Genomic DNA, 12,355 nt, shown 5'->3' with positions numbered 1-12,355 from the left:
CAAACTGCCAAGTTTGGGGTTGCTTTTCTTCGGTCACTACACCGGGTTGCTGGGTTGTGCGGGTGCTAACTGTCCTTCGCACCTATGAACAGACACCTGCATTTGCACCACCTTTATAGTCTGCGACCCACGGTAAGGGGCTTGTAGGGTAGGAAGGCCAGGTATTGGGGTAAAAGACGAAACCTCAGCTGGGCAAGGTCCCTACTTATCCTCACGCGCCGACTGGGCTGCAGATTGCAAGGCCCGGCCCCACGTGGGCAAAGCGCAGGGGAAAGGCCCTCCACTGTCCGACAGGAGCCCCGAGCCGGTACTTATTAGACTTTGGTAAACGCTGCCTCTCCACCGACAACAGAGTATCACCAAGTGGAAAGGAAAATCCCTCTCCTGCACCTCAAGAACTCCTTCCAACGCTCCCCATCTTTCTTCTCCCCAGACCTGCTGCCCACTCAGGCTAGACCGCCGGATCGCCGGCCTAAGGGTTCTGGGGGCCACGGGGCTAAGGAACCGGGGGGCCTGGCTGCCCTCGGCACCTGGAGCCGCCAACGGCCGAGGGGCAGCGTGGCGGCTGCGCGGCACGGTTGAATCAAGGGGTGAATCACTCCTTTCAGGGTCTCGGTTTCCTACCGACAGGAGGCGGGGCAGGGGTGTGGATTCACCGGGGCCGCCCACCGCGACTGCTCAGACCCGGCCGGGGCGGGGAGTCGGGAGAAGAGACGGGGCGGGCGCTGGAGACTGCGGAGGCGCGGGCGTCTGCTTGGCCCTTTATAGCGCGCCCCGCACTAGCTCCCCCAGACTCGGGCTCCCCACACTCCTTCAAGCTCCCTCCGGCCGCCCCAGGGCGCCTGCAGCCAAACCACTCCAGCCTCCGAAATCGCGGAATCCTCCTGACCTGGCCGCCAGCTCAGGGACATGACGACCCCTACCGGCCCTCCGGTGCCCTGCCCCGAGACTGCTGTCGCACGGACGCTTCTCCTCGGCTGGGTCCTTGTCCAAGTGGCTGGAGCCTCAGGTGAGTGGCACCCGCCCCCTGAATACCTGTGGTGCCCTGCCGGGAGGATGGGGGACAGTCTTGGCTGGCAGCGGGCTCGTCCTGCTGCCCGGAGGTACCCCCCGCGCCCGCCGGACTCAGCCGCGCTCACCTACCTGTGTTTGAATGAACCCCGGCTAGGGACGCACAGGTGGGAGTTGGAGGGTAGGTGGCTCGCGCCCAGGACCCGGCCTGCTCCTTCTGCTAGAGATGCTTGATAGGGGAGTCCGTTGTTGTTGCATAAGTGGATTTGTGGCTCCAACGTTAAATTTAGGAAAAGAGCTTCCCAGTGACCTTTAAGGTGCAGGGTGGGACTTGGGGGTCCGCACTTGCAAGGTTCTGCGTGTAATGGTTTAGATATTATCCTTAATTAAATGTGCACTTTAGTTAATAATGAGCGGCCCGCGGTCTTGTCTTGATAGTCTTTGTTTTCAATTCGGTTAGAGGCAATCCTGTCGCAAACTGTCTCTGGATTCGAGCAGTCTCCACCACATCCTGCATGCCCCATATGCCTGTTCTGTGTGCGGGGCAGGCCCGAGACTTGCCTGAGTATTGGCAAAACAGACCTTAATAATGAAGCATCCTAACTGACAGTATGACTGGCCGCACTTCTGCCTGGGTGTCTGTGGAAGTTTCGGTATAGAGACATTTTAGATAAAAATGAAAGAAGTCAAAATTTGGCTTTTTCATTGTATGCAGCCCTAACTCTTCTCACACATGTGGAATTTGCCCTTTTCCATAACTATGGACGACCCTTCCTATCAGGCCTTCCCTGCCAGAGTTCAACCTTAGAGTCCTACACTACTTCCCCAGCTCAGCCCTGGACACCCTGGGGCACTGATGGCTCCTGGGCAGTGCTTCCAGGTCAGGTTGTCACAGTACTTCCCCCCACCCCCCACCCCATCCCCGAATAATTTCAAACAAGGATTTCAAACTCCTTGCCTGTTTCCTTAGATTACAAGGATGATTTTGCCATGAGGAAATTCTGAGTTTAGGAAAAACTAGAAGTTTTTTTTCTCTGATAACTCAGTAGTGAAGCTTTTGTGGTTGGAAAAAACTAATGTGAGGTTTATGGTGATGTTGGGGAGGGGGTGGGAAAATTTTTTATACCATAAACATGAAATCATGTGCTGAGAAGTTCTTGTAATAATAGCTGTTTCTCTGTTGTTTAAAGGCACTACAGGTGTCGTGGTAGCATATAATTTAACTTGGAAATCAATTAATTTCAAGACAATTTTGGAGTGGGAACCCAAACCCATCAATCATGTCTACACTGTTCAGATAAGGTAAGCTAGATACAAAAACAGACAAATATGGTTTTTGATGTTTCCACTTTCCTGTGCTGAATACAAAAGTCCTTAGAGTTGATTGACGGATGAAATTAAATTATTTAATAGATGACAAAGAAGAGGGCATTCATGGTAATTTGCTGTCCAAAGCCATACTCCATCAAGCCTGCAACATTTCCAGACCTTAAACCGATAGAACGTTTTATTTGTTTTGGGAAATGATGGGGATAGTCCTAAGTGGAGCATGAGCTGTGGATCTCAGGCCATGGCGGCACTGATAGACTTGGTCCTGGGTCAGTGATAACTGATCTGATCGAAGCACACACCCATCTTTTTCTGTGCTGTCTAGACTGTGAGTCTGCTCTAACGTGTTAGGGAGGAGGTGGGGGGGTGCTCAGATGTATATATTGCCCCGAAGCAGTGTTTGATGCATTCATCTTTGGACTCATGATTCAAAATTTGGTTGCATACATGATATCGGAGGAGGCCAAGTTCATGACTCACGAAGACAGGAAGAAATACTACTTCTCCCTGTCTGCACCTTCAGTTTTCAGGGCTGCTCTGCTCATTGACCCTTGTCTCTGATTGACAGCTCTCTCCAAGAGCCTGTAATTCAGCCTAAATATCCATACGTCTTCCTTGATGGTTTTCACCATACTCTTGCAAGTTTCTAGTTTCTGAAATGGTCTGGGAGGCTTGGTAGGGATCTTATGAAATAGAGGAGAACCCCTGTGGAAATTATTTTAACACTGCTTGTATAAAGGCACAAAGGTATCACCGGCTTAAATTGAAGGTGTTTTGCTGTTTTGTTTGGTTTAGCTTATTTCAAGCCTTTTATAGCATTAGGAATGCAACTCCTAAGTATGGAGGGGGTCTTTTAGGTGGATGTTCTTGTTTTTCAAAACGAAATTCATGACAACTGTTGCCAAAGCAACGGGGAAGAGCATTTGTGTATGTGCGTGCATGCTGTATAGATAGATGGAGAGAGAGAAAGGAATTTCATAACCTGAGGTAATAATTATAATTATAGTCAAACTTGTCAATTCAAATTCTACTAGCCAAGAATTAAGTAATTCCATTGATACAGAGCTGAAGTTTTCCTTAGGAGACACTTTCCGTCTGGTTAGTGACAATAAGATTTTAGCAGGAATGCTTATCTCCTAAATATATTCAGTCTTATGTTTGGTGAACATGTGGAAACATATTTACGATTTACCTGATTTTTTAAACATAAGCCTTCGTTAACTCTCAGTTCTTGGACTTTCCAAGGCTGCTGTTACTTAATGAACGCGGCACCGGATGTGCAAACATCCTAAGTGCAGAGCTGCCGCTTGGAGGCGCCCGTGGACACGGAGGTTCCTGCCTTGCCGGCGATCTCCCTATGCCCTTGCTCTTGCGCGAGAGTAGAGAACCTGTGAGCAGTCTCTCCCCACTGCTGGAGACCTTACTCTGCTCCGTCCTTCTCATGGGTAAACGGGATTCATGGGTGAAAAAGACCAGAGCATTTATTTTATGGAAGAGGAAATTGATGGCCTGGTAAGGTGAGGGACTTCTTTATGACTACATTGATGGTGGGTGCCATCAGCTGAGTCTGGAACCAAGGGCTCTCCAGCGGTCCACCACCACCACCTCGTCTGGTGGGTCTGCCACAGTCTGATGTGAGGCCCCACAGCTCGAAGGAGGAAGGAAACCGTTCCCATGGCAACTCTTCAATGGACCCCCTTCCCTCCCAGGTTTCCTTTCCTAGAAGAAGCATTTGAACCTGCTGCTCCCCTTCACCCAGTACCGGCCTGCCCCCAGCCAAGGGGCACCACTGCTATGCCTGCAGCTTCTACTTGGAGTTCCAGCTGTATTTTTCCCCTTTGGAAACAGTTTCGGTGATGGTTGCAAAGTGTTATTGGCTCAAACGCTGAAACATTACCTGTAGCCTTGTTTCCATGGGCATATTCTGAAATTCTAAAATTGAACTTCCAAAGCTCCTAGAAAACAACCTGCTCCTAAATTAGTCAACCTGGATTCTGTTGTGATTTTTTTAGTAATTCAGGCAGGACATTTGTTATTGCTAAATCAGGAGATCGGGCAATACCTAGAGGACCCTGGAAGGCTTCTACAGTGTTTATGCTGATAATAGCATCCAGATGAACTAAATACAGAATTGACCCTTCAGTACTTGTTCACACAACTTTAGTGACTTTACGAGTTTCGGTGATACAGGTGCTTGTGCTAAGTTTTGCTGTAGAGTGCTGTGACTCCTACGTATGAGCTGGGAGGAACCAAATTCCGATCTCCCAGATAGAGTGTAGCCACAGAGCTCAGCAGTCTTTTTCCTGCAACCTGAATGACTCGTTTGCCATAGCAGTGGAGGAGAATCATCCTGTTCTCAGTCACTTTTGTAAAATGCATTGTGGTCACTCTGGAATTAAGAGAGCCTCTCTACTTTTATTCACAAACTAAGAAATATTTTGGTTTCTGTGTCAATCTTAGTTCGTGAATTTTAGGACAAAGAATGTGTTCACCAATACCCCCTTAGCCTGGTTATTTAGTTCAGACTTTTAAAAATTACGTATTTATGGCTCTTATGTGTGGATTTAGACAACTGAATTCATACAGTGGCTTGTTTTCTCCCTGATTCAACCTGTAGATGCAAACCATCTAATACTCAGTAAGGCCTGGCTGTGTACAAGCTCTAAAACCCTGATGCTTAACAGCAAACCCAAGGGCATAGACCCCTGGTTCCAAGCAGACGGTGTTCCACATGAAGTAGTTCAATGGAGATATTAGCCCTGGGGGATGGGAAAGGGAGACATCAATTCTGAGCAAAGCGATCCGGAGATTCCTGGGGAAAGTGAGATTGAAGCATGGCCTTAAAGATGGACAGGGCTCTGGCGGTCGATGATGCTGAAAAGAAGGGAAGAGCAGTGTAGCTGTCAATTTATGGGGGACGGAAGTGTGTGGATCAAGTTGCAGTGGCATTTATCTATGAATTATTTTGGTCCTTTAAAATAATTTTGTATTTAACAGAAGTTCTTTAAATCATTTCCTCTTCAGCACATCTTACAAAAGAAAGATCTTTTTAGCCTCTTGGTCTTTTAGACTTTGTTAGATACTACTTGTGTTGTTATTCCTCAATCTTTGATGGGATGTGTTTATATCTTGTTAAAGGGAGAGAGGCATATAGTATAATGAGACGAATAGACCCAGCTCTCACCTCCTTAGCTGTGTGACCTTGTACAAGTTACTTAGCGTCTCTGAGCTTCAGTATCCTCATGTGTAAAAAAGATCCTTCTTGGAAGGATTATATCAAATGAAGTGACTTGTGGAAAGAGCCCAGTACAGTACCTGGCATATAGTGATTCAGTGAATGTTAAATAACCACACCAATAATGGTCATGATAGAATGTAATATATAGACTATATTATTATATAAACTCTGTTATTAGCTGTAATTCTACAGAGAATATAGAAAGTGATATAAACAGAATATAGTATGATATAATAAGTAGACTATAATAAATAATTGGGTCTTAATGGGAAAATTGTATACATTTTAAGAAAGATATTTAACAAAATGATTAAGAGCATGGACTCAGTAGTCTAACGGCTGTCTGGTTCAAAGTCACCCAGTCTCCCTTTGCCTCAATTGCCTTATCTATGAAAACAGATGATTACAGAGCCAGCCCACTTGCTGAGAGTATTCAAGTTCATCTAAAGTGCTCAGCATAGCAAATGGCTGCTCAGGAGTGGCTGTGGAGGCTGCTGTTGTAACACAGCACCACAGCTAGAAAGCCATCTGTCTTACTGTTTGCAAATCATAATGTTCCACTTTACTTCCTTCCTTCCTTTAGCCACAGATTAGGAAATTGGAAAAGCAAATGCTTTTCCATAACAGACACGGAGTGTGATGTCACCGATGAGATCGTGAAAGACGTGAAGCAGACCTACTCGGCGCGGGTCCTTTCCAAGCTGGCCAATGCCACCAGTTCTGCTGGGGAGCCCGTGTTTACAAACTCCCGCGAGTTCACCCCTTACTTAGAGAGTAAGTAGCTCGGTTGTTATAAGTAACTCTTATTGTAAGCTTCTGACTCTTCTTGTGAGCTTGTGACCCTTATGGGCCGTTAGATTTTTTTTTTAAGTGTTTTTCCATACACACACCTTCTTTCTCAGAAACTGGTAAGTGCCACAGCCCTCTTCAGTCATTCCAATGTGGGAGGAAGTTCACAGAGTGTGAGCTTTGGAGTTGATAACAATGTTATCAAGTAACTTTCTCCACCTGTCTGTCCCCAGACTGTACAAGTAACTGGCTGGATGGGACTGCCGGGGAATTTGAAATCCACCAATGCTGGGGTTTCAGCATTTCCCCATATATACTTCTGAGATTATATTTACACACACACACACACACACACACACACACACACACACACACACACACACACATCCTGAAAATTCTGTCCCATCATCAGACCAGAAGTCCCACTTTAAGGGTTTTCAGAGTCACAAATCCACAGGGAAAGCCCAGTTTCCCTCTGAGCCCATAATGGGGCTTGCTGACCTTTTTTAATCAGTCGGCCATGCTTTGAGTCTCGTGATGGGCTGCACTTGCCCAGCCAGCTCCCAGCCTGCCTCCTTCACACTGGTTTTCGGAGTGCTGAATGCTTTCCACCCCAGCCTTTGCCCCAGTAAGCTGACCTTCGCATCCACCAAGGGAATGCAGAGGATTCCTGCCAAGTTGGAGATTACATTTTTGTGTGGTGACTCTGGTTCTGAAGTAGGTATTTTAAATAAACACATGTAGCACATTGGGAAGAGTGAACTCTTTTAAGGGCTTTACATCTTCAAAGATCTTTTAAGAAGACTAGAAGGAAAGATTAGAATGAAGGTGTCATGTTATGGGTGCTGTTTTATTTACCCCTCTGACCTCCTGGGGGGAGAGAACAGTTTCTGGAGGCAGGAATAGTGAGAAGGGGCCAAGTGACAGTCAAGCAAAATTTCCCCTCTCGCACCTACTTTGAGGGTCGAAATAGGAGGCTGCCTTCCTGGAGCCCCTGTTTGCAGAGCCTGTCTTCAGACTCCTCTAGTGTTTCTTACCTGTGTGTCTCTCACGGCACTCAGCGGGAGTGTAGATGCCACGTCCACAGCCATCTCCAGTAACTCGAGGATCATGGATTGTCACTCTCCTTCCATTGATGGCATCCTCATGATTTTCTGTTCTAGTTGTTGACTTTTTTGTAAGCCACTTCAAATCCTTTTTTTGATGCAAGATAGATAATATTTTAATATTTATTTTGCATGTGCTCACACATACATGCACATACTCGCTTATAATTCATATTAAATTATTAGAATTGGTTTTACTGTCATTCAGCCAAAGCACATGAGATACTTGAGCCGTTCCAGAGTCCCAGTGGTTAAAACTGGGTCCTTGAGGTACCAAGGACATTTCCTGGACTTTCCCACAGCCCCTAATTTATTGTATCTAAAATATGGACTCTTATGCAACTGTGTTGTTTAATACAGCAGCCACTAACCACATGTGGCTATTGAGCACGCAAAAGATGGCTAATACTTTAAGAGTTAAATACACATGAATTTTGAGAAATATCTCTAAAAGGTTTTATATTGATTCCATGTTAAAGTGATACCATTTTAGCTATATTGGGTTAAATAAAATATATTATTAAAATTAATTACACATGTTCCTTTTTACATTTTCTAATGTGACTGCAAGGACATTTAAAATGCCATCTGTGGCTCCCTTGTATTTGCCTTGGGCAGCACTGTCACAGAATGTCTCTTAGCTCACTACTGTAGGGAGTTGATTCTATGCAGGTGTTTTCTGAGGGGTGACTAGGTAGTTATCACCTGTGGTAACTGAATGAGAGTCTATTTTGTAGAGAATTCTTTGGTCCCAACGAAGCTCATTTTCTATGTTTTAGCAAACCTTGGACAGCCAACAATTAAGAGTTTTGAACACATTGGGACAAAACTGAATGTTACCGTCCAGGATGCGCGTACGTTGGTCAGAATCAATGGCACATTCCTAAGCCTCCAGGATGTTTTTGGCAATGACTTAAGTTACACACTTTATTATTGGAAAGCTTCAAGTACAGGAAAGGTGAGGATTCTTCATTCGTTTTAATGACTTGTTTTAAATCATGGGTCCTTGATTTTACAGCTCACTTCTCCCCCAATCCAAAAATAGCAAAATGGGGTGGTTGAGAGGGCAGCATGGCGGAATGGGAGGGGTGCCCATTTTCCTGGTTCTACCTGTGATTTTGAGCAGCCTTGTGACTTTGGGCAGGGCCCCCTTGGATATCCAGTTCCTCAGCCAAGGGGCCAGACCAGATAACCTCTAAGGTTCTCCGCAGCTCCCACATTTCTTCCTCTACTGAGGATCACAGAGACAAAATTTGTTTTCCATTCAACAATCAATATATCATTCCTGTTTTCCTTTACTGTGAATATCTTCTAAAGGGGCTAAATTGGGTTGAATGTGCCTAAATTGGATATCTTCAATCTTGGGAAAAGCATCCTTCACAGTTATCATGGGGAACGGTTTGGCCACTTCTAATCCTGTATATGTCAGATGTGTTCGTGTAGTCTGTTACTTCCACAGTGACTTAGTAAATAGAATTCACCCTGCGACCAGATGAATTAAGAACTCCTTATCTTTGAACAGAAAACAGCCAAGTCAAACACAAATGAGTTTCTGATTGATGTGGATGAAGGAGAAAACTACTGTTTCAATGTTCAAGCAGTGATCCCATCACGAAGAATGAACCAGAAGAGTCCAGAGAGTCCCATTGAGTGCACTAGCCACAAGAAAGGAGTATTCAGAGGTGAGTGGCTTTCCTGGCAGGCATGGTGGGTACATAGCTGCCTGCCAGGGGACTAGTTCCAACGCCCCTCCCCTCAGAACCGGAATGCACTTTTGTTCAGAAAAACCACTGTCTTGGTTTTTCTTGTTTTTGTATGGTTTTGCTACTCTTACAATTTTAGGCATTTAGAAATGTTTCTGTGTTGTTAGCAAGTGTTTTTTTGACCACCTACCATGTGCTAAGCTCTCTGCTGAGCACTGGGCATGCAGCCTGTGTTTAGGATTTAGCATCCATCACAGGTTTCTCTGGGAATGTTTTCGTATTTAAATTCTGATCATGAGGTTTGGGGGGAGCTTCTGGACCAGCGGCAGCATCCCCCAATAGACATTTGTGAGTTCCCATGATGGGCTGTTGCCACAGAGGAGATAAAGTGTAACCCATGAAGGGAAGGGACTGTGTCTATCGCATACACCCATGTACGTCTCTGTCCATGCACATGCACACACTGGGCCCCAGCTGGAAGTGCTGCAGGTGTTCAGACACATACCTGAGGCTAAAAGCCTATGAGTCTCCCTCCAGGCTTTGTAGGGAAAGTGCTCTGGCTACTTTCAGGGATTAAAAGAGTCAGAGGCAAGTAATGATGACCTAGCTCCTTGCTAAGAGGAGATTCAAAAATTTAAAAACACTGTTAAGTAAATTCTCTCACATTTATTGATAGGGACAGAAGGAAAGGACTCACCTCTCTCTGGTCTTGCCATCATGTTCATGGCCCTCACATCCGTCTTCCTAAAGCCAGCTGCAGTTCCACTGCCTCTCTGTCTTCGTGCACACCCAATCGCTGCTTCCCCCCATCTTCTCTCTGCTGAAAAGTGTCCTTTGAAAACCACTGAAAATGCCACTTCCACCAGGAAGCCTTCTTATTGTCCTGGCCAGTGTCACCTCTCTTCACCCGAATCCTGGTAGCGCTCTCTATCTCTCTTTGCACTGATAGTTCATCTTCTGTAATTAATCATCGCCAACAAGTGGCCGTATTTTTAGCCACTTGTTTCTAACAGCTGTTCTTGTTTCCATCTACATGTGTCTTTTTAGACTGTGAGCATTATCCAGTTTACTTAATGGCTTATTTAATGCTTTTTTTTTTTGCCCTTGCCAATTGCCCTAAAACATCTAGGGTTTGACAGATTTTTTTCCTCATCAAAATGTGTGGTGGTGGAAAGAGTGGAGGAAAGACATTTCAAATTGCACAAAAGCAGGATGGTGTCATTTGGGGTTAAGCCCTCAGTGCTGCCCACTGATAAGTAGAAGTCAAGCGCTCTCTCTTGGTTGACTTGGCACCTTTTATTTTTCAGACTTGTTCTTCATCATCGGAGCAGTGGTGTTCGTGGTCATCATCATCGTCCTGTCTGTGTCTCTGTACGTGTGCAGGAAGCGCAGAACAAGGCGGAGCGGAAAGGAGAACACCCCCCTCAATATTTCATAAAGCACATGCCGTGGGAGCTGCCGACTGCTACCAAGTTTATATTGCACTGTGACGAGGAACTTTTAAGAGAATGGAATATATGGAAACACAAATGAGTATTTTGGAGCACGGAAACCCTTGGGCTCAAAGAAAGTTCTTTGTCTGACCTGTTCTCATGATTAGCACTGTGGTTTCGACATCAGTGTTTGTCACTGTGGAATGTAATGAATGGTACGACCAATTCCAAGTTTTTTAAATTTCTTTTTTAACACTATGGCACCTTTTGCACATATCATGCTTTAGACGGTATGTCCTACACTCAAGATGAAACTAAGTCATCTAAGAAAAAAAAAACATTAACAAATGCCTTAAAAAACGCTGGGTGGACTTGGAGACTTTTCAAGAGGCTGACTTCAAATCATGTGGGAGAATGAAATGGAAATTGGGTGGACTTTTCTAACATATGTCTGTCCTTTTGTAATACGGTGTTTAGGTTCTTCTTCTTTTTTTTTTTAAGAGTTCTTTTGGAGGTTTAAAACAATTGGCAAATTTTCATATGAATGTGTTAAATGCAGAAGACTTCTATTTTGGGCATGTTCCTAACATGCATCACTGTTTAGCACTTTAACTGACTTAAATGCTGTTGATTAAACACTTGACAGCTAACTATATTTTTATAAGACTACTATACAAACAAACTACATAGAGTTTATGACTTAAGGTACTTCAAGCTTATATGGTCAACATTGTATATATTTATATAATTTTTTAAAAGGTTTTATATGGGATTTTCTATTTATAGAGGTAATATTATTCTGTTTGTATATATTGAGATAATTTATTTAATATGCTTTTATATAAATAAAGGTGATTGGGAGTTGTGACTTTTGCATTTGTTATATCTTCCATTTATTATTTATGATTTGGTCTTTGGCTTCGCTACAGCAACACAGGACCCTAAAATTCTCAATCTTATGACAATTTTATACTATTTATTTCTCACTTACATTACAGTTTGGTGGCTGGGTTGACAGCAGCTCTTCCTAATGTCTTCTCATCCTAAGACCCAAACCAAAGGTGAAGCCCCTATTTGAATTAAGGTAGAGGGAAAAAGCAAAAAACTGGTAGAAATAGGAAGCCCCATCTACAAGCTTTAAGCTGCCTCTTAAAACTTCTGCTCCATACTGGCTCACCGTCACTCCTGCTCCCATGCCACTGGCCCAAGCAAGACACGTGACCACACCTGACAATACTGTGCCTACAGGGAGGCACCACAAGTCACTGGGATGTATAGTGTGACAGGGAAGGGAGAAATTATATAATCTACTGCAGATATAGAGGGAGAGATTTCTTCCCATGGGCATTAGTTTGAGTTGCAGATGAAGGTCGGAGAGGAGAAAGAAAGAAAAATTCTTTGGATTATTGTCTTAAAAGAAAATTGGATAAAAGAACAATATAAGCTAGGGAGAGAGAGTAGAGTAGCATCTCTAGAGTTAATTAAAAGCAAACTCGATCAAAAGCTTTGCAGGCAGGACTGGGTCTAGCTCATGTTTACTCCTTTAGGGAAGCCATGCCAATGGGCTCTTAGTCATGATGTAGCCCAGTTGACTTCATTACTTCCCTCTAGAATGTAGAAGCAGTGAATCCTCCATTCAAATACAAATAAAATGTAGTAGAACAATCTTGTTCTCTTAACTGTATTGAAAGAGGATTCTAACTACAGANCTGTTCCCATCCCCCCAATTCCCCAATAAAAATCTTT

General features: G+C 44.4%; 1 protein-coding gene across 1 annotated transcript; it reads left to right on the top strand.

Annotated features, from left to right (window-relative positions):
- Window positions 1-706: 706 nt before the first annotated feature.
- F3 (coagulation factor III, tissue factor) lies at window positions 707-11,477 on the top strand. Its single transcript, XM_019640501.1, has 6 exons — window positions 707-1,009; window positions 2,202-2,313; window positions 6,162-6,352; window positions 8,253-8,431; window positions 8,996-9,155; window positions 10,484-11,477. The coding sequence occupies exons 1-6, from the start codon at window positions 910-912 to the stop codon at window positions 10,612-10,614; spliced, it is 873 nt and encodes a 290-aa protein (XP_019496046.1). The 5' UTR covers window positions 707-909; the 3' UTR covers window positions 10,615-11,477.
- Window positions 11,478-12,355: the final 878 nt, after the last annotated feature.

Source organism: Hipposideros armiger, unplaced genomic scaffold, assembly GCF_001890085.2.
Source record: "Hipposideros armiger isolate ML-2016 unplaced genomic scaffold, ASM189008v1 scaffold_50, whole genome shotgun sequence".
Lineage (NCBI taxonomy): Eukaryota > Metazoa > Chordata > Mammalia > Chiroptera > Hipposideridae > Hipposideros > Hipposideros armiger.
The sequence above is the reverse complement of the archived record's forward strand: the minus strand, read 5'-3'. Positions and strand labels throughout refer to the sequence as shown.

What these genes read in the sequence shown, in the direction of transcription:
- F3 (XM_019640501.1), top strand. Translation starts at nt 910, where the DNA reads ATGACGACCCCTACCGGCCCTCCGGTGCCCTGCCCCGAGACTGCTGTC. An exon ending in GTTCACCCCTTACTTAGAGA is followed by an intron (nt 6,353 to 8,252) that starts GTAAGTAGCTCG and finishes TCTATGTTTTAG; the next exon opens with CAAACCTTGGACAGCCAACA. An exon ending in AAGCTTCAAGTACAGGAAAG is followed by an intron (nt 8,432 to 8,995) that starts GTGAGGATTCTT and finishes ATCTTTGAACAG; the next exon opens with AAAACAGCCAAGTCAAACAC.